This window comes from Balaenoptera borealis (assembly GCF_965194805.1).
Source record: "Balaenoptera borealis genome assembly, chromosome: X".
Classification (NCBI taxonomy): domain Eukaryota; kingdom Metazoa; phylum Chordata; class Mammalia; order Artiodactyla; family Balaenopteridae; genus Balaenoptera; species Balaenoptera borealis.
In genome coordinates this window covers 100,329,101-100,351,618 of record NC_138881.1, presented here as the reverse complement: position 1 = coordinate 100,351,618, position 22,518 = coordinate 100,329,101, and the positions used below count along the sequence as shown (strand labels likewise).

The window sequence follows — 22,518 nt, the reverse complement described above, 5'->3', positions numbered from 1 at the left end:
GCACCTAGAGCCTGTGCTCCACAACAAGAGAAGCCACCACAATAAGAAGCCTGTGCACCACAACGAAGAGTAGCCCCCGCTCGCCACAACTAGAGAAAGCCTGTGCCCAGCAACCAAGACCCAACGCAGCCAAAAATAAATAAATAAATAAATTTATTTTAAAAAAAAGAATAGCAAAAGGAGCAATTGAACAGAAAAATGAGTCCAAGATCAAATCCATGTTTATATGGGAATTTAGCATTTGTAAGTTAGCAAGGAAAGAATGGACTATTCAAGAAAACGTGCTGGGAAAATAGGCCATCCGTTAGGAAAAAATAAGATGAGACCGTCCCACACAAACACCATTCACAAAAATAGATTCCAGTTGGATTAAAAACAACTTCTAAAAATATGAGGAAAACATATAGGAGAATATTCTTATAACTTTGGGGGTAGAGAAGGCTTTTCTTCTCTTTTTTTTTAACATCTTTATTGGAGTATGATTGCTTTACAATGGTGTGTTAGTTTCTGCTTTATAACAAAGTGAATCAGCTATACATATACATACATCCCCATATCTCCTCCCTTTTGCTGTTTCCCTCCCACCCTCCCTATCCCATCCCTCTAGGTGGTCACAAAGCACCGAGCTGATCTCCCTGTGCTATACGGCTGCTTCCCACTAGCTATCTATTTTACGTTTGGTAGTGTATATATGTCCATGCCACTCTCTCACCCTGTCACATCTTACCCGTCCCCCTCCCCCTATCCTCAAGTCCATTCTCTAGTAGGTCTGTGACTTTATTCCCATCTTGCCCCTAGGTTCTTCATGACCTTTTTTTTTCTTTCTTAGATTCCATATATACGTGTTAGCATACGGTATTTCTTTTTCTCTTTCTGACTTACTTCATTCTGTATGACAGACTCTGGGTCCATCCACCTCACTACAAGTAACTCAGTTTCGTTTCTTTTTATGGCTGAGTAATATTCCATTGTATATATGTGCCACATCTTCTTTATCCATTCATCCGATGATGGACACAGGTTGCTTCCATGTCCTGGCTATTGTAAATAGAGCTGCAATGAACATTTTGGTACATGACTCTTTTTGAATTATGGTTTTCTCGGGGTATATGCCCATTAGTGGGATTGCTGGGTCGTGTGGTAGTTCTATTTTTAGTTTTTTAAGGAACCTCCATACTGTTCTCCATAGTGGCTGTATCAATTTACATTCCCACCAACAGTGCAAGAGTGTTCCCTTTTCTCCACACCCTCTCCAGCATTTATTGTTTGTAGATTTTTTGATGATGGCCATTCTGACCGGTGTGAGATGATACCTCATTGTAGTTTTGATTTGCATTTCTCTAATGACTAATGATGTTGAGCATTCTTTCATGTGTTTGTTGGCAATCTGTATATCTTCTTTGGAGAAATGTCTATTTAAGTCTTCTGCCCATTTTTGGATTGGGTTGTTTGTTTTTTTGATATTGAGCTGCATGAGATGCTTGTAAATTTTGGAGATTAATCCTTTGTCAGTTGCTTCATTTGCAAATATTTTCTCCCCTTCTGAGGGTTGTCTTTTGGTCTTGTTTATGGTTTCCTTTGCTGTGCAAAAGCTTTCAAGTTTCATTAGGTCCCATTTGTTTATTTTTGTTTTTATTTCCATTTCTCTACGAGGTGGGTCAAAAAGGATCTTGCTGTGATTTATGTCATAGAGTGTTCTGCCTATGTTTTCCTCTAAGAGTTTGATAGTGTCTGGCCTTACATTTAGGTCTTTAATCCATTTTGAGTTTATTTTTGTGTATGGTGTTAGGGATTGTTCTAATTTCATACTTTACATGTAGCTGTCCAGTTTTCCCAGCACCCCTTATTGAAGAGGCTGTCTTTTCTCCACTGTATATTCTTGCCTCCTTTATCAAAGATAAGATGACCAGATGTGCGTGGGTTTATCTCTAGGCTTTCTATCCTGTTCCATTGATCTATATTTCTGTTTTTGTGCCAGTACCATACTCTCTTGATGACTGTAGCTTTGTAGTATAGTCTGAAGTCAGGGAGCCTGATTCCTCCAGCTCCGTTTTTCTTTCTCAAGATTGCTTTGGCTCTTCGGGGTCTTTTGCGTTTCCATACAAATTGTGAAATTTTTTGTTCTAGTTCTGTGAAAAATGCCAGTGGTAGTTTGATAGGGATTGCATTGAATCTGTAGATTGCTTTGGGTTGTAGAGTCATTTTCACAATGTTGATTCTTCCAATCCAAGAACATGGTATATCTCTCCATCTATTTGTAGATGCGTAGAATCAGTTGGGGAGTGTTCCTCCCTCTGCTGTATTTTGGAAGAGTTTGAGAAGGGTAGGTGTTACCTCTTCTCTAAATGTTTGATAGAATTCGCCTGTGAAGCCATCTGGTCCTGGGCTTTTGTTTGTTGGAAGATTTTTTTTAAAATTTATCATTTATTTTTGGCTGCGTTGGGTCTTCATTGCTGCGCGCAGGCTTTCTCTAGTTGCAGTGAGCGGGGGCTGCTCTTCATTGTGGTGCGTGGGGGCTACTCTTCGTTGTGGTGCATGGGCTTCAGTAGTTGTGGCTCGCAGGCTCCAGAGCGCAGGCTCAGTAGTTGTGGCACACGGGCTTAGTTGCTCCACGGCACGTGGGATCTTCCCGGACCAGGGCTCGAACCTGTGTCCCCTGCATTGGCAGGCGGATTCTTAACCACTGTGCCACCAGGGAAGTCCTGTTGGAAGATTTTTAATCACAGTTTCAATTTCAGTGCTTGTGATTGGTCTGTTCATATTTTCTATTCCTCCTGGTTCAGTCTTGGAAGGTTGTGCATTTCTAAGAATTTGTCCATTTCTTCCAGGTTGTCCATTTTATTGGCATAGAGTTGCTTGTACTAATCTCTCATGATCCTTTGTATTTCTGCAGTGTCAGTTGTTACTTCTCCTTTTTCATTTCTAATTCTATTGATTTGAGTCTTCTCCCTTTTTTTCTTGATGAGTCTGGCTAATGGTTTATCACTTTTGTTTGTCTTCTCAAAGAACCAGCTTTTAGTTTTATTGATCTTTGCTATCGTTTCCTTCATTTCTTTTTCATTTATTTCTATTCTGATCTTTATGATTTTTTTCCTTCTGCTAACTTTGGGGGTTTTTTGTTCTTCTTTCTCTAACTGCTTTAGGTGTAAGGTTAGGTTGTTTATTTGAGATGTTTCTTGTTTCTTAAGGTAGGATTGTATTGCTATACACTTCCCTCTTAGAACTGCTTTTGCTGCATCCCATAGGTTTTGGGTCGTCGTGTTTTCATTGTCATTTGTTTCTAGGTATTTTTTGATTTCCTCTTTGATTTCATCAGTGATCTCTTGGTTACTAAGTAGTGTATTGTTTAGCCTCCATGTGTTTGTATTTTTTACAGAATTTTTCCTGTAATTGATATCTAGTCTTATAGCATTGTGGTCAGAAAAGATACTTGATATGATTTCAATTTTCTTAAATTTACCAAGGCTTGATTTGTGACCCAAGATATGATCTATCCTGGAGAATGTTTCATGAGCACTTGAGAAGAATGTGTATTCTTTGGTTTTTGGATGGAATGTCCTATAAATAGCAATTAAGTCCAGTCTTGTTTAATGTATCATTTAAAGCTTGTGTTTCCTTATTTATTTTCATTTTGGATGATCTGTCCATTGGTGAAAGTGGGGTATTAAAGTCCCCTACTATGATTGTGTTACTGTCGATTTCCCCTTTTATGGCTGTTAGTATTTGCCTTATGTATTGAGGTGCTCCTATGTTGGGTGCATAAATATTTACAGTTGTTATATTTTCTTCTTGGATCGATCCCTTGATCATTATGTAGTGTCCTTCTTTGTCTCTTGTAACAGTCTTTATTTTAAAGTCTATTTTGTCTGATACGAGAATTGCTACTCCAGCTTTCTTTTGATTTCCATTTGCGTGGAATATGTTTTTCCATCACCTCACTTTCAGTTTCTATGTGTCCCCAGGTCTGAAGTGGGTCTCTTGTGGACAGCATATATACGGGTCTTGTTTTTGTATCCATTCAGCCAGTCTGTGTCTTTTGGTTGGAGCATTTAATCCATTTACATTTAAGGTAATTATCGATATGTATGTTCCTATTACCATTTTCTCTTTTTTTGAATTATTTATTTATTTATTTATGGCTGTGTTGGGTCTTCGTTTCTGTGCAAGGGCTTTCTCTAGTTGCTGCAAGCAGGGGCCACTCTTCATCGTGGTGTGTGGGCCTCTCACTATCATGGCCTCTCTTGTTGCGGAGCACAAGCTCCAGACGCGCAGGCTCAGTAGTTGTGGCACATGGGCCTTGTTGCTCCACGGCATGTGGGATCTTCCCAGACCAGGGCTCGAACCCGTGTCCCCTGCAATGGCAGGCAGATTCTCAACCACTGCGCCACCAGGGAAGTCCACCATTTTCTTAATTGTTTTGGGTTTGTTATTGTAGGTCTTTTCCTTCTCTTGTGTTTCCTGCCTAGAGAAGTTCCTTTAGCATTTGTTGTAAAGCTGGTGTGGTGGTGCTGAATTCTCTTCGCTTTTGCTTGTCTGTAAGGGTTTTAATTTCTCCATCAAATCTGAATGAGATCCTTGCTGGGTAGAGTAATCCTGGTTGTAGGGTTTTCTCCTTCATCACTTTAAATACGTCCTGCCACTCCCTTCTGGCTTGCAGAGTTTCTGCTGAAAGATCAGCTGTTAACCTTATGGGGATTCCCTTGTGTGTTATTTGTTGTTTTTCCCTTGCTGCTTTTAATATTTTTTCTTTGTATTTAATTTTTTATAGTTTGATTAATATGTGTCTTGTCGTGGTTCTCCTTGGATTTATCCTGTATGGGACTCTCTGTGCTTCCTGGACTTGATTAACTATTTCCTTTCCCATATTAGGGAAGTTTTCAACTATAATCTCTTCAGATATTTTCTCAGTCCCTTTCTTTTTCCCTTCTTCTTCTGGGACCCCTATAATTCAAATGTTGGTGTGTTTAATCTTGTCCCAGAGGTCTCTGAGACTGTCCTCAGTTCTTTTCATTCTTTTTTCTTTATTCTGCTCTGCAGTAGTTATTTCCACTATTTTATCTTCCAGGTCACTTATCCGTTCTTCTGCCTCAGTTATTCTGGTATTGATCCCTTAGAGAAGGCTTTTCTAATCATGACACAAAATCCAAAAGTCATAGAATACTGACAGATTTAAATTTTAAAAACAAAAACAAAAACAAAACCCTTTTTCTTGTGGATGAAAAATGTCACCTGCTTTTTCAGTAAACAAAGGATGTTGAGGCCATCAAGCCAGCATGGCCACCTGCAACAGTGCACCCTGAGGGGACTCAGAATGGATGGAGAAAAGCAGGATATTGGCCCTAGATAGTTAAGATGCCTGTCAAAGGCATGATTTCAATGAGCCCAGCCAGACTCTTGCCTCTTCCCATACATAGAAAAGTGCTACAATCATTAACTTGAGATGTCTGGTCTTCTTTAATTAACAGTAATCTTTTGATGTTCTGACTGCCTGGTTTTTGTTGCAAAAACCCCTGTATATCGTGGCTCCTCCTTTACCTCTTTGGAGCAGTCCCTCAGAGCTCTCTGAGAAGCTGTCTTCTGGGCTAAGTCCTCAGTTTTGTCCACCAAATAGAACATAATTCTCAACTTTTAGGTTGTGCATTTTTTCAGTCAATAGTCTACTGAAAGATACTATAAATAAAAGTAAAAACAAACTACAGATGAGGAGAAAATATTTGCAACCTGTATAGCAAAGGATTTTTCTAAAATGTAAAAAGAGCTTCTACAATTCAATGAGAAATAAACAAGTAATTGACAGAAGAGGAAATGTAAATGGCCCATCAACATATGAAATGATTGTCATTCAACTTCATCAGTGAGTAGGGAAATGCAAAATGAAACAATGAAGTATTTTTTTCATCTATCAGATTTGCAAAAATAAAACATAAAAATATAATATCCATTAATACCAGGTAATTTTATTCATGTTGCTGGGAGTGTAAATCGTTACAGATTTTGTAAAGGGCAGATTTGATGGTATCTATTAAAATTTTAAATGTGAATATCTTATGATCCAGCAGGTCCACCTTTAGGAATATAGCCTAGAGAAACAACTGTACATGTTCATAAAAAGCATACAAAAAGAATGTTCAGTGCAGCATTGGTTATGGAACGAAAAAAAATTTTTAAACAGTCTAAATTTCTACCAGTAGGGCAACTAAATGAGCTATAGTACAACCATACCATGGAACTGTATTTGGCAGTGTAAAAGAATGAGTTAGATCTATATATACTTACATAAGCATGTTGTTAAGTGAAAAAAAGAAGTTGAAGAATGATACACAGATCATGATGCCATTTGTATAAATCTGCCCCTTCCCAGTAAAACAAACATTTCTCTCTCTCCCTCTCTCTCTGTTTATAGAAGCAGAGAAAAAAGTTTGCACGAATAATCAACAAACTAAAAATAGTAACTACTATTAGTAGTTACCTCTGAGGAGGGTAGATTAAGTATATGTATTGCTTGCATAATTAAAAATAAATTTTTGGGACTTCCCTGGTGGCGCAGTGGTTAAGAATCCGCCTGCCAATGTAGGGGACAGGGGTTCGAGCCCTGGTCCAGGAAGATCCCACATGCCGCAGAGCGACTAAGCCCGTGTGCCACAATTACTGAGCCTGCGCTCTAGAGCCCGTGCTCTGCAACAAGAGAAGCCAGCACAATGAGAAGCCCGCTCACCGCAACGAAGAGTAGCCCCCGCTCGCTGCAACTAGAGAAAGCCCGTGTTCAGCAATGAAGACCCAACGCAGCCAAAAAATTTTTAATTAATTAATTAATTAATTTTAAAAAATAAAAAGAGTTGAAAAAATTTAAAAAGAAACAGATAAAGTGGATATACACTGCTCCTTTAAAAAGCTTTTCTGAGCTGGGAAAAAGATAAAGCAGTGTCTAGAGGGAAGCAAGAACGTCACAGGTGAGTTTTATGAGGATGGGAGAGATGACAAGGGATTGAACAGGAGCAGAAGCTTCCAGGATGGAGAGGAGGGGGCAGATGTGAGAGAAATAGACAATAGTAACCAATTGATGCGGGGGATCTAGTTCAGTTTATAAAATACTAAATGCCTACTGTGTGCCAGGTACAGTGTGAGGTGCCAGGGCTACTGAGGAATAAGACACAGTCTGTAGTTAAGGAGCTTGTAGTTTAGTAGAGGGGGCAAATATGTATACAAACTCTACATAATGTGGTAAGTACAGTAACAGAGGTATGTGGAGGGGGCCTGTGGGAACAGGAAGAGCAGCAATCAAGCCTGGTGGTGGGAGTATAGGGTGCAGGTTGCTGAAAGGGGAGAGGAGGTGATCAGGAATGATTGGGCTAAGTCTTGAAGTCGTGCAGGATGAGTACAAGGTAGTGACCTGGCTTAGAGTGGGTATTCAGTACACATTTGTTGAATGAATGAATGATATATACATTGATGGGAAAAAGAAAATAAACACCTCTAACTTTTCATCATTTAAAACCAAAACTATCCAACTCACAGACATAGAAAACAAACTTATGGTTACCAAAGGGGGAAGCGGGGGAGGGATAAATCAGGAGGTTGGGATTAACAGATACACACTACTATAGACAAAATAAACAACAAGGACCTACTGTATAGCACAGGGAACTATGTTCAATATCTTGTAATAACCTATAATGGAAAAGAATCTGAAAAAGAAGATATACAGTATAACTGAATCACTTTGCTATACACCTGAAACTAACACAACATTGTAGATCAACTATACTTCAAACAACAACAACAAAAAAAACCCCAAAGTATCCATTGAAGGTTTCAGCTAGGATGCTGGTGAGGGTGGAAAACAGTCTACAGTGTGTTGAGGAATGAACGAGAAGTAAAAATAAATAAATGAGTAGATTATTCTTTCAAAAAAAATCTCCATGCATGCATTAAATATTTATTGGGCACCTATTATACGCCAGACCCTGTGGTAGGTGCAGAAAAGAAACTTGACTGCTAAGGGAAGAAAAGACACAGGGCAGTAGTTGGGGAGAAATGTGTGGTTGAGGAGGATTGGGCTGTGGAAAAGTCTTTTTTTTTTTGAGATGAGGGAAGACTTAAGCCTGTTTATAGGTTGCGGGAGGGAGTAGTCAGTAGTAGGTGAGGAGCTGATAGATGAAGCCAGGTTCTCAAAGAGCCTGAAAGGAATAAGATCAGGTACACGAGGGGCGGTGGACCTTGAACAGGATGAGGGACCCTTCATCCTCAGAGACCAGAGGGGAACAGGGAAGAGGAGGGAGTGAGGTGGGTTGGGGTAGTGTGAACCTGGTGACCTTGATTTTGTTGATAAAATAGAAGATAATACCGTCTTGTGAGAGGGAAGGGGTCATGAATAAGTTCTGGAGCTTGAGGAAAGTGTTGAAAGTTTGGCATGGTCAATGAAAGCAGTAGGAAGGGAGCCAATCAAGGCTGAGCAAAAGGATTGTCATGTTGTTTTAAAGGCCTTTGTGAGGTTGGAGGCCAGGAATTTGGGTGCCAAGACCCGAAGTTTTTGTTTGTTTGTTTGTTTAATATTTATTTATTTATTTATTTTGGCAGCATCGGGTTTTAGTTTGTGGCATGCAGGATCTTTAGTTGTGGCATGCACGTGAGATCCAGTTCCCTGACCAGGGATCGAACCCGGGCCCCCTGCATTGGGAGCGTGGAGTCTTACCCACTGGACCACCAGGGAAGTCCCCAAGACCCAAAGTTTTGTGATTTCTTCGAGTCAAATTCAGCAGCAGTGGTGTAGGAGCAGAGAGCAGATCCTGAAATTTATTCAGCCCAGCAGTTTTGCTAGGCAAGGAGGGTAGAAAGCAGGGGTGTGGTGGGAGATGAGTTGATAAAAGAGTGTTTTGGACAATCAGTTATGGGGGTCAGCCTGGGCTGAGAAGGAGATGAGGCCAAGAGGGGGTTGATATCCTGTGAGATAATGGAGAGGTCAAGGTACCAGAGGATTCTATGAGGTGAAAGATCAGGTTTAGGCAGACTGAAGGCATAGAAGAGCTGGGAAGTTGTGCGGTGGTGGTCAGATAGTGGGGTGTTAGAAGCTGTCTTGGGTGAAGCTGGCCTGGCAAACGGTATGATGTGTAGGTGGCTGAAGTAGAGGGAGCTGGAGGTTGGTGAAGTTGAGGCGATCAAGGAATAAAGAGGCTGAAGGTTGATGGCCTGTCCGGAAGCACGTTGCAGTCACCCAGAACAGGGAGAAAGATGGGGTCAGGCACCACCAGAAGAGGATGGAACAGGCCTCAAATGGAGAAAGTTGTTTTACACTGAGGTAGAGGAGTAACGCCCTAGAAGTGGGGCTGAGTGGCTACCTGAATGCCCACACACTGAGCCCAACATACACAGGTTGTGGGAGAATAAGAAGCCTACACAGGGGACTTCCCTGGTGGCGCAGTGGTTAAGAATCCGCCTGCCAGTGCAGGGGACATGGGTTCAATCCCTGGTCCGGGAAGATCCCACATGCTGCGGAGCAACTAAGCCCATGCGCCACAACTACTGAGCCTGTGCTCTAGAGCCCGCGAGCCACAACTACTGAGCCTGTGTGCCACAACTACTGAGCCCGCCGAGCCACAACTACTGAGCCTGTGTGCCACAACTACTGAGCCCGCACGCCACAACTACTGAAGCCCACGCGCCTAGAGCCCATGCTCCACAACAAGAGAAACCACTGCAATGAGAAGCCCGCGCACCGCAACGAAGAGTAGCCCCCGCTCGTCACAACTAGAGAAAGCCCGCACGCAGCAACGAAGACCCAACACAGCCAAAAAAAAAAAAGAAGCCTACATAGGAGGGGGCTGCCAGGCAATGCGGTCCTCAGGGTTGCGGGGTCCTCAGGGTTGCAGGGCCCTCAGGGGAGAATTAGGTTACCAGTAGCGTGAAGAGGCAAGGCAAGTTCTGTGAAGAGGAAGATGATATAGGCCAGCACTTCTCAAACTTTAAAGTTGCATACAAGCCACTGAGGCTCTTAATAAGATGTAGATTCTGATCCTGTAGGTCTGGGTTGGGGACTGGAGAGTCTGGATTTCTAACAAGCTTTCAGGTGACCACAGTGCTGCCAGTTCAAGGACCACACTCTGAGTGGCAAAGATGTAGGCAATTTTGTTTACCATGGTTCAGGGGTTTCACAGGGCACAGTGGACGTTTTTGAGGGATGATGAGTCCATGAGGAGAGAGTGGAATAGCAATGAGCGTAGAGGGAAGAGGTGACTGGAGGGATGGAGTAGATTAGCTGTTGTCACCCTGGGCACTGTTCCAGTAGACCTGACCTTATGGTATCTCGGCTTTGCCTGAGAGGATGCTGTTCAAGTATAATGTCTGTGACCAGGCCTTCTGGGTTTCCAGCAGGGGAGCTTCTGACAGCTGCGTTTGCACTGAGGAATGGCACGTGGGAGAAGGAGACTGGGATGACTTGCGGGTGTCTAGGAAATGGATAGGAGACAGTGATAACTGAGGCCATGGGAGTGACCAGGACCACGCAGGGCTAACGGGCATGTGATGTGTAGAATGACAACAAAAGATGGTCCAGGATGGAACTTCAGAGATGAGCCAACAATTTAATCTAAGGCAAGTGAGAAAGAAGAGTTATTATAGAGGTAGGAGCTAATGGTGGCAGTGAAGCCAGGGGGTGTTTCAAGAAAGGACTGGTCAACATTATCAAGAAAGATGACAATTGAAAATTATTCATTGAAAGGTAAAATTACTATTTTTCCATAATATCTCTGTCTAGGAAACCCAAAATAATCAACTGAAAGACAATTCTAATGGATAGTAGTTCTGCAAGGTAGCCAATTTCAAAATAAACATGCATAAAGCCATAGACTTCTTATCACCTGACAATAACCAAATAGAAAACATTATGGAGCAGAAGACCCTTTTCACGGTTAAAAAAAAAAAAACCTTACTATATCCTACCCACAAGACCCTATGTGATCTGTCCCCTGCTACCTTGCTTGCTTCATCTCTTATTCTGGTATTTCTTGAGGTGAAATTCACATAACATAAAATTAAGTCTTTTAAAGTGAGCAATTCAGTGGCATTTAATAAATTCACAATGTTGTGCAACCACCACCTCTGTTTAGTCCCCAGACATTCTCATCACCCCAAAAGGAAACACATTAAACAATAACTTCCCATTCCCCTCTCCCCTCAGCCCCCAGTAAGTAACCATTATTCTGTTTTCTGTTTCTGTGAATTTGACTATTCTAGGTACCTCACAGAAGTGGAACCATATACTATTTGTCCTTTTGTGTCTGGCTTCTTTCACTTAGCACGATGTTTTCAAGGTTCATCCATGTGGCAGCATGTATCTGAATTTTCTTCCTTTTCATGGCTGAATAATAGTCCATTGTATGATATTCCACACTTTATCAGTTGATGGATGTTTGAGTTGTTTCCACCTTTGGGCAATTGTGAATAGTTTATTGTTCTTCCTTTGTTCACTAATTCTACTGCTCAAACTTGTCAAGCTTGTTTCTGCCTTAGGACAATTACGTTTGTTATTCCCTCTGCCTGGAATGCTCTTCTCCCAGATTCTCCATGACTGTCATTCTCATCCTTGCAGCTCAAATGCCACATCCTCAGAGAAGCCTTCCCTGATCACTGTATTTAAAGTAGCTGAACCCTCAGCCACTTTTTATCCCATTATCCTATTTTATTGTCTTCATAGTACATATCATTGTCTGAAATGAATAAGAAATAGTGTCTAGACCAGGGCTTGTTTTGTGCCTTTGGCCCCTTAACCAACCAGTGAGGCATATGGGCTCAGAATAACATTTTTAAATGCCTAAAATACATCAATTATACCAAAAAATAGTTACCAAAATACTTTAAAATTGTGATATAGTAATCTGTGCGCTTCTCTTTTAATCCCTGAAATAACAATATCTATATGCAGGTCTAATAACTATTATACTTCAGAAGTTGTGATGATTATAAATGCTATTTTGAGATATTTGCAACAACTGTAATAGGAAACAAAAAATATTGGTGATTTCTCTTGGTTATGAAATCACAGGCACTGCTGAAGTGACTGCAGATTGTTACCTACTTTTGTACCTGAAGAAACCCTGAACTTCAGTTAGAGCTTAGGAAAAAGATGTGGTTTTTCTATCCAAGTTCATGGATCCTATGAATTCTATGCATAGACCCCTTGGAGGTCTGTGGACCCCGGTTAAGAATTCCTACCCTGAAAAGTAAAAGATAAACAGTAGTGAGGAGGAGGGGTAGAGTATATTGGAGCTGGGTTTTGTAGGAGATGGAAGAGATCATAGTAAGCCAGGGAAAATGGGCTGGAAAAAAGCTGCCTTTGGGTGTGAGGGGTGTAGAAATTTCCAGTTGAGAAGGATATGAGGGAAGCAGCATCTCTGAAGGGGAGTCAGGGGTCATTTAGAGGAAGGGAGCATTTTGTGAGGAGGTTGCCAATAGGAGTAAGGGATTTTTGTTTACCATGGGCTGGAGTCCAGTGAGCATGACAGAGTGGGATGGGGGAGACAGCCACTGAGGGAAGATGAGCCGTTGGGAGCAGGGCTGGGACCCTTACTATATTCCAGATACCATGCCGGACACTGAGAATATAAAGATGAATAATACTCTAGTTATGGGACTTCCCTGGTGGTGCAGTGGTTAAGAATCTGCCTGCCAGTGCAGGGGACACAGGTTTGATCCCTGGTCCGGGAAGATCCCATACGCTGCGGAGCAACTGAGCCCCTGCGCCACAGCTACTGAGCCTGCGCTCTAGAGCCTGCGAGCCACAACTACTGAAGCCCACGTGCCTAGAGCCCGTGTCCCGCAACAAGAGAAGCCACTGCAATGAGAAGCCCACGTACTGCAACGAAGAGTAGCCCCCACTCACCGCAACTAGAGAAAAACCCGCACACAGCAATGAAGACCCAGTGCAGCCAAAAAATAAATTAAAAAAAAAGACTCTAGTTATAAGATAAATATGAGGGATGTAATGTACAACATAATAAATACAATTAACAGGGCTGTATGTTATATATGAAAGTTAAGAGACTTAATCCTGAATTCTCATCAAAAGGGAAAAGTTTTTTGTATTTCTTTAATTTTGTACCTGTATGAGATAATGGATGTTCACTAAAGTTATTGTGATAATCGCTTCATGATGTAAATCACTATGCTGTGCACCTTAAAACTTATACAGTGCTCTATGTCACTTATATCTCAATAAAACTGGGAGCAGAAACAAAAGAAAATGCAGGAAGAAGGGGAAAAATGAATAAGACAAAGATGAGTCATCCATTTAGGATTAGTCTAAACCAAATACTGTTAGTTGACTGGCTGCTTTGGCTGGTCTGACGAAGCATCTCTTCAGAGACCCTAAGAGCCAGAGGCATTAGCAGAAAGATAGGCTCAGGGTATCACTAGAGATTCAGGGGAAAAAAAGCTAAAAATGCATTGTTTTCTTTCCTCCTTTGATCCCTTTTGTAGAGCAAAAAAAAAATGAAGTAAAAAAGTTATGTAATGGAGGGAAAAAATGTAGCAGTGCCATAATTAGATCACTCAAATGAGCCTGTCACCTGAAAATTAATTGGATAAACCTAAGGGATGTATCCCCCCGCCCCCACTCCTAATTCTTCAGGAACCTTCTAAGGATCTCTGCAGCCAACAGATTCTTTGATGCTCTTACCCTTCAGAACAATGTTTGGCTCATAGGGGTCAAAGAAAGAAAGAAAGGACTATATATTTAGATTTTTCTCTGCGGCTCCAGAGGTACCCAGCATCTGGCTCTCTCTGTATGTAGCTCTCAGAATCTAGAATTCTGTGATTCTTTTTAAAAAGGCTCTTTTGCCTTCTCTACTAGGGGGATCTTTCAAAAAGGCTCAGGGTGGGAGCTGCTGCTCCTCCTTCAATCGCGTTCCCTTCCCGCAGTGGTCGCTGCAGACTCCCTCTCCTGGGCCGGATGATAAACCCCTTCCAGCTTGAAGGGAGAAGCCCTGGAGGGGGGGCAGCGGACAGACAGGGAGATGAGAACAGAGGCAGGGCAGAGGCTAAGTGACCTAGCTAGAGCAGGAAGAGGCTGCAGGGGCGGCAGGAATGGCCTGGGAGAGAACAGAGACGCTTCCCAGGACAGAGAGAAGCAGAGGACTGACTCTCGGCTAAGACCCCTGGCAAAACTTGGAGCCACACGGGAGCACCGTGCCTGGATACTCAGTGAGCTGGGGGGCGGGGCGTGCAGTGTGTGTGTGTGTGTGTGTGTGTTTGTGTGCGCACGTGTGTTCAGGTTGTGCAGACGGGACTATCTTTACCAAATTTTGTCCGAATACGTAGATTTTCAAGTCACAACCTTAGAGGAAATGAGAACTGGAAAAATATCTGGACCTTAGGGGAGCGCCTCGAACCCAGGAAGATTGAGCAGAACCCAGTGTGTTCTGGAAGATTCCCCAGCAATGGGTCAAGGAGAGGTCCTGACCGCCACTGGGTACCAGCTTGAGTATTAGGCACTGCGGGGGAGACACAGGAAGCGGAGACATGAGCCCAGCCTGGCGCGCAATCAGCCCATCCACAGATACTGCCAGTGGGCTCCACACTGCATCGGGGCCCCGTGGGGGCAGAGAAGGGCCCTTCACTGTCCCTGCCCTTCACAAGGACACAGTCTATTTGAGGGAACACTAATCCTTGTGAAGCAACAGTAAGCCATCCAATAGCATAATTCTTTTTTACACTCCTGGGCCACAGAAGGGATTTCTGGCATAACTGGGGAATTGTGGAGGAGATCGGCATTCATCCGAGCCCTGAGGCCTGGGAGGGCAGGATTGGGATGAGAAGAGAGAAATGCACATTCTAGAGAGAAAGCGCACTGATGGGCATATGGTTGGCTCATGTGGGGACCAAAGAGGTGGACAGTCTGACGGAGTTGGAGGCCCACTGAGAGGAGATGGAGAAATCCAGCTGGATGGGGAGAGTCAGATTACCAAGGACATTTTCAACTTCTAAAAGAGTTTCGAAGCCTATCAAAATCCAGGTTTTTGACGTGGTCTGGCCATTTCCCTACTCTCTCCTTTAGCTACAAGCCCATTGTGGAATTCATCGACGCCCAATTTGAGGCCTACCTGCAGGAGGAGCTGAAGATCCGCAGGGTACTGCACACCTACCATGATTCCCGCATCCACGCCTGCTTGTACTTCATCGCCCCCACGGGTCATTCCTTGAAGTCTCTGGACCTAGTGACGATGAAGAAGCTGGACAGTAAGGTACCGAGGCCTGGGAGGCAGGGACGAGGGCGGGCGGGAGGCCGGGCAAGTTGGGCTCCCTCCTTCTGGTCTCTTGTGCAGTGCAGATGCCAGAGCTCAGGAGAGGTTGTGTGGCGTCCTCATCCTCCCCTTCATTCCCTGTCCCTCCATAAAGATGGTGTTAATTGATCCAGCACCTGAGTTGTATGCTTTGTGATGTTTTCCCAGCACTGGGCATTGAGTCTTCCCTGAGCTGTCTTTCTGCCCTGATCCCTCTTGGGAATAAAGGTGGATGCAAGCCAGACGGCTGTCTGGGTCTAGGGCCTTAGGCTTTGGCGATGCAAAGGTGTTTTTCCTTTGTCCTGATGTTAACTGACCTCTACTAGAATCAAACATGCAAACGACTTCAAAAGTTACTGTTCTTATTATCAATAATAATTTTATCATAGCAGCTAACATTTGTTAAACCCTTATTATATGTCACCACTGTAAAAGTACCTCATGGAGTATCTCATTGAATCCTCACAACAACTCGGTAAGGCAAACACTATCATTACCTCCCATTTTATAGAAGAGAAAACTGAGGCTCTAAGAGGTTAAGTGACATACCCATTGTCATATAACCAACTCCTGGCAGAGCCTAGATTTGAACTCAGATCTGTGGCACCAGGTTATATTGCCTCCATACCCAAGGAAGATGGCTGTGGGAATCAGGCACATCCTGCTTTAAGATAAACTGAAAAATGCAAGTCCCACATCGGATATAAATTAGACAGTGATTCTTCATGTTAAAGGATTATTGGCTGTGCAAAAGAGTCGACCACAGGAATCTTTAAAAAGCCTAATTACTAGTACGTTTCCTCCCCTAACATTTCATGTGTGTCTGGCACTGTGATGAGTACTTTATATGCATTGTTTTTATTTCATCCTTCCAATAATCCAGTGTGGTGGGTACTATTATTATCCCCATTTTACACAGGAGGAAACTGAGGCACAGTCAAGTAGCTTGCTCCAGGTCAGACAACTTGTAATGGGTCTGGGATTCAGACCGAGCTCTCTCTGACTCCAGGGAATTTATTTTACAAAAAAAATCTACTTTATATGCAGTTGTTTAGTAGCACATTCACTATAAAAACGGAGTTTCAGCTAGCATCAAAATAGGAGCAGTTTTTCGTTTTTCACAGCAGTGAGTTCACTGCCCACGAGTAATGGGCCGCTTGGGAAATGTCGCCACATCCTGCATGTCTTGAAGAGGGCAGCAGAGTGATGCGGCTGGCGGCCTGGTGGAGGAGCTGAGTTAGGTAGGCCTGTGTTTACAGCGTGCCAATGGGGGACGTGGCGAAAAGTGTTGCCACCTTGCCAAGGGCTTCAATCCCCACGCCCCAAGACTTTAAGGGAGGTGCCTCCAACGTCCAGTCTTTCTTTGACCAGCACCTGAAGCTGCAGTGTCAGCCTTGAGAGGCGCTCCTAAGGCAAAGAGCAAAGGAGGTGGGATTTGTCTTAAGTCTAGAGCTCTTTTCAGGGCCCAAGTACCATCCATGCCAGCCCATTGGAGTCTGCTGGCAGGACCAACTGTGCTTTGTGTGTGAACTTGAGCTTAGCTGTGCTCTGTCTCACTCAGGCATGTAAGTTTCTTTACCCTCCGACAGTAAAAGCCTTGTCACTTCTTGGAGGTATTTCAAGGATTGAGGTTCAGGTGGATTGAACTTTGGGGTAGCCTTAGTCCTTTCTCCTGCTGTCCAAAATTGGGCATTTGTACCTGCTTTCTTTATGCAGAAATTAATCATGAGACTCCGGCAATGTAACTCTTTTTGGCTAAGTCTCAGATCAAATTGGTAACACAGGGTCGTCTTCACGTAAGTGGGTTGGTTCATCAGTGTTTGCTGCCAGAAAGAGGGCCAGGTGTGCATCTTCACAGAGCCCTGCCTTTCTTCCCTTCGCATGTGGGTTCCTTTCATACTGGCTGGGGCTAGCCTGCACCGATGGGTTGGGACAATTTACTGTTAGCAAGGAGTTGCCACCTCTCCCCTTGTCCACTGTCGATTCCCAACTGTCCTCTTTCTGCTTCAAATCACCCAAGCAGTGACCTTGATATTAAGATATCACATAGCTCATCAATTTGGATCTGAGCTGGCAGGTTAAGACTGTGGACTTAGGAATAAGGCTAAACTTGGATCTGGATCCCAGTTCTGTTACTTACCTGCTCTGTGGCCTTGGACAAGCTACTTAACCTCTCTGTGCCTCAGTTTCTCATTGTGGTACTAATACCTCCTGGGAGGGTTTTTTGTCAGGGTTAATTGTGTTAATCCTTGTAAAGCACTTAGTTCAGTGCCCAGCAAACAGTAAGCACTCATTGTCATGTATTATACTGCTGTTTGGCCATGGAGGTGGCCAGTCCTGGACTATTGCGTTGAGCTGCTCCCTCTGGCAGCTGGTAGAAGTCCTAGGTCATGCTGCTATCAGCTGCAGATTACCAACAATGATGCCACTTTGCTCCTCCCTTCCCTAGGTAAACATCATCCCCATCATTGCCAAATCAGATGCCATTTCTAAGAGTGAGCTAACAAAGTTCAAAATCAAAATCACCAGCGAGCTTGTCAGCAATGGAGTCCAGATCTACCAGTTCCCTACAGATGATGAGTCGGTGGCAGAGATCAACGGAACCATGAACGTGAGTGGGAGCACAGGGCTTCAACTTTCTGGCCATTTGCTCTTTTTTTTTCTAAGTACATTGCTCTTTTTTTAAAAATTTATTTTATTTATTTATTTTTAGCTGTGTTGGGTCTTTGTTGCTGCACGTGGGCTTTCTCTAGGTGCGGCGAGCGGGGGCTACTCTTCATTGCGGTGCGCGGGCTTCTCATTGCGGTGGCTTCTCTTTGTTGTGGTGCACGGGCTCTACGTGCGCAGGCTTCAGTAGTTGTGGCACGCGGGCTCAGTAGTTGTGGCTCGCAAGCTCTAGAGCACAGGCTCAGTAGTTGTGGCACACGGGCTTAGTTGCTCTGCAGCGTGTGGGATCTTCCCGGACAAGGGCTCGAACCCATGTCCTCTGCATTGATAGGCGGATTCTTAACCACTGCGCCACCAGGGAAGCCCTGGCCATTTGCTCTTAATTATTATTATTTTACCAAATAGCAGTCAAACATGACCATCCATCTTAGTGTAGTCAACTTTCATTATCCGAGTCTCAGGTATTTGTGAGAAAGAATCCAGAAGCAAATAGCTCCTCTCTCCTCAGAGATGCAGAGATTAATAGCCAGAGACTGAGGGAGGGAAAGACTGACTCCAGGGGATTCAGACCTCTCCTTCTACCCTCCTCTCTGATGCCACACTGGCCTAGGCCAGGCAGCCCCCATGGGACTGCTGGAAAGGCAAACGGTCTTTGTCTCTGACCAATGGATGCGGCGAAAGAAGGCAAGGCTGAAAAAGTTGGCTGGCTTCGGAGACTCGAAGCTAATCTGTACTCAGATAATCAAGCCCTTTGCCCCTGGGAGGAAAAATGACATGTAGCCTCCAATTTTTCTGGTGACTAGAGAAATGTTATTTTTAAATTTCAGGGTTATGCTTTGCTTTATTAAGTGTGAATGAATTGAAAAAAAAACCCACAACCAACCGCTTGCCATCTTTCCTCTCACTCCCCCACTCCCCCTACTAGAGGAATGAGTAATGAAGAAGGCAGGGAGTCAAATGGCTCCTTGTGCTTCTTTACAATGTGTTGATGCTGTTGCTGCGAAATCTTCAATGTTGTGATTTCAAGGAGACAGATAATAGCTTGCAGAAAGCCTCTGCTTTGGGAACAGATTTCTTTTTCTCTGTTGAGAGGCATCAGTTTTTCCTAATGACATAATGCCTGGGTATGGCCAAACTCAGGAAAGCCTTGTAATAAAAGCCATTTTTAGAAAACTTTCCTGCTGCCGCCACCCCCTAAGTTATCATTAGAGCATCAGCTGCCACCTCCTGTGAATCGGCCAACAAATTAGCATAGCGGGGCAGCAAGTCACTGTCTCGCCTGACTTCCTGCCCATCAATACACCCGAGATATGTTTGTGATGAGAAGTCCCTCATCATCTTTGACACAAATCTGGCCCGAGGGTAGAGCTGTGTGGATTGTGGGAGGTGGAGTTGTAGCCTCTCTGACCGGTCATGAGCATTAAAAAACTAAAAAAAAAGATGAGTGCTTATCCTCTCCAGCAGTCAGGGCGTTCTGATGGAAACCAGCTTCTGTCATGATGAGAAAACCTGAAAGGGTGCCTAGTCTGCAAGAAAATTGGAGCCTAGAGAGAAGCATCATCAGGCACTGATGTCTGGAAGCGCCTAGTCACCTCAGAACATCAAGCCCCATAGATACCTTCTGAACGTGGATTCCATAAGTCACTAGGCAGCTTTCGGTCTTGTGGTTTGCTTTGCTAAGGACAGAAAGGGGCAAAGAGTCCTCAGCAATCTCAGGGCATCACACAAAACGACCTCTGGCTGCATTGTGGGTCAGGAGTGGCAATCACGTTGGGCTCTGCTCTCAACTTAGCTCTGGGCCCTTGCTTGAAGCTCGGGCAGCCTTGGCCTCAAGGTCAGAAACTTCCCGTGCTACGAAGCAGCAGTCCTCAACCATGCTGTTTTGGCTGTGAAGGGGTTCTGAGTCCTTTCTTACATTAGTCCAGTGTTTTACTTTGAAAAACTAAATTTGAGTGTATTCCGGGTTATCCCTGTAACAGCATCACTCAGCACTCGTTCCCTTGCGTTCCCCCAGGCTTTTTTGAGTGAGAAAGACGGGTGGCTCACAGCTAGCGTGCCTGAGCTGGGCATGTGCACGGGAGGGGGCGTGCATGTGAACGCTGTGTGTTGCATGTGTTGTGATGGGGAAAGGGTGGGGAGTTGCTGCTATAAAATATATACACAGGATTGCTGAGCCTGCCTGCCACTGGAGCAACTGCGTCAAACTGGGTCTTCGGACAAGCCGTGCATATGAAGCTGCATCATCAGAGAGCCGGGCTTGGCTGGTAGGAGGAATGGGTGCTGGCCTTTCAGTTCTGAATTTGACTCCAGCCTCACAGCCTCGGCCACCCCAGCCAATTGTCATGGGAACTGGATTGGAAGAGTGGAAGAAGCCTCTTGCCCAAGTGCAGAAGAGCCGCCCGTCATCCTGCAGCTCCCCACTAGGGATTTGCATGGCAGGAAATGAGAGTCGTGAGGTCTAGCCTCCCCCTGGGCTTCTGGGTGGCTCTGAAAACCCTTATTTCAGCTTGAGGGGAAAGAGAAGGGAGGGAGAGGTCTTGTTGCGTGCTCCTTTCCACCTATGCTTTGAGAGCTCTCAAGGTTGTAGACTTTAATTCTTAAAATTGCTATGTGGTTCAAATCGAATGTTGTTCTTTGAATGGTTCAAACCATGGCCAGGGACCAGGGACTAGGCCCAGTTACTCGACTCGGCTCAGTCGGTTGGCTGCCTGTGAGGTCTTGGGTTTGGCCCCCGCAAAGGCATTTGGGCCCAGTGAGAGCGCATTGGTGACCGGGAGGGTCACAGGGAGACCCATAGGCACAAGCCTGTCTCTCCTCCTGAGGCAGCAGTGCCGTTTCCATTGTTGGCACATACTTTTGTGGGAATCACCACCAAGGGTTGACTTAAGAGAATCAGACAATTCTCGGTCACTGGTAGGAGCCTAGAATGGAGGCCAGCATAGCCGGCAGCACGACTGGGAAATACTGTCCCCCTGGGAGGAAGCCACACCCACTCGGGATATTATCAGATGAGAGATAAACGGTGGTCCTGACACTCTATTTCGCGAGGCTTAGGGGGATGGTCATCTAACCTCTCTAGTAGAATGGGTGTCGTGGAACCAGAATAGAATAATCATGCCAGTTGGATCATCAAACACTTTAAAATGTCCCGAGAGGAATTTAAGGTACATATGAGGCTGCAAAGGTAGTGAGTCTGGGAACAGACTCCCAGGAGGAGGCTTGGGACTATCTCCTGGTGGAGTTTTCTGAGACTGGGGCATCCGAGGTCTCTTGGGCGAGAGAGGGTAACACGGAGTCCCCTTAGGAACCTGTCCAGGTTTCAGCAGCTGCGCCGTCTTGCATCTACCCTCTCCTCCCTGGGCCCACACATACAAAGTATCAGCCCTGGAGGTGGGGTTGGTTGGAGGGTTTACCTTCTCCATGCTCTGCTCGACTCTATTCTGGTTTTCAGAGCCATCAGTCTCTCAAGAGCAGCAGAAAGAGGGCCAGAGCTGGCCCCATGATTTCCTGTCCTTCATGGTTAAAGCTGAGCTGACTTCCAGCCCTGGGTGGTTGGGAGAGGCTGGCAGCTACAGCGTGGTGTCCTCACTGCTCCCTGGGAAGATCTGGGCACGGGACTTAGGGACCTGGGCAACTCGGTTAACTCTTCTGTGCACCAGTTTTCCAAATCACGAATGGGGTTTACACTAACCGCCCTGTAAGCCTGTTGTAGAATCAAATGAAATCTGCCTGGGAGCACTCGGAAATGATATCCTCGCATATACTTATCAGAACAGACTTTGATGCCAGTTGCAAAGGAGTGTGTGTGGGAGGCCTCGGGAGCCCTCTGAAGCTGCCGTGGCAGGGGTTGTGTGTTTTAGAGCGGGGAAGGATAAAATGACAGCAGTTTAAGGAGGAGGGAAAGCAAGTGACCCTGGCATTCTAACTAACAGTGTCTTTTGGAGATAAAAATAACAGACCCAAGGGAATACTGACATTTTTTAATGCCTTTATTCTCTTCTTGGATTTATTTTTCTTTTTTTGCTCTTAAGGCCAGAGAAGTACTTGCCACTTCACATGCCCTCCTCCTCCATCACTTTCAGCCGAGAGCCCAGGATGCGTGAGAATGATGCAACCTTTCCTCCCTCGGTCTAGCCCTCTGCCAAGGCTGCGCCTTCGTGTGACTGAAGCTTCGGGCTCTCTGCAGGAGGGGCAGCCTTTTCCTTGAAAGTGTTTGGGGGTGGATTTGAGGCTCCCGACGTGTCTTGGGTCTCTGAGGGGGAATGAATTGTGTCCAGATGACGCCCCTGCAAAGCCAGCTGGCAGAGGTCACAGACGCTCTGGCACTTAGGCTGAGTTTTCAGGATTTCATTGCCCCCCACCCCATGCTCCATATGTCGCACGCCCAATGACCCTCGTGATTGGTCCCCTGCTAGGACTGATGAAACATTTCCCACCTCCACCCCTCACCCACCTTCCATATCCATAACCTCATCTTTCCCTCTGTCCTCTGTCCCCATTTCAGGGACAGTCATTGAAGTGGGAAGGGGTGTGGGAACACCTGAGATGATCATTGGAGAGCAGCTGAGAGGGGGTGAAG

The 22,518-nt window shown here is 44.7% G+C and overlaps 1 protein-coding gene across 11 annotated transcripts in view; it reads left to right on the top strand.

The window, feature by feature from the left end:
• SEPTIN6 (septin 6) overlaps positions 1-22,518 on the top strand; it is a gene marked incomplete at its 5' end in the record, with an annotated part of 69,141 nt that overhangs the window by 25,464 nt on the left and 21,159 nt on the right. For all 11 annotated transcript variants that reach the window (XR_014239574.1, XM_082377272.1, XM_082377274.1 and 8 more), the window contains 2 exons: positions 15,047-15,233; positions 17,722-17,883. Coding sequence is in view for 10 of the 11 variants with exons in the window: in XM_082377272.1 (XP_082233398.1) it covers positions 15,047-15,233; positions 17,722-17,883 (349 nt within the window). The remainder of the gene's footprint in view (positions 1-15,046; positions 15,234-17,721; positions 17,884-22,518) is intronic.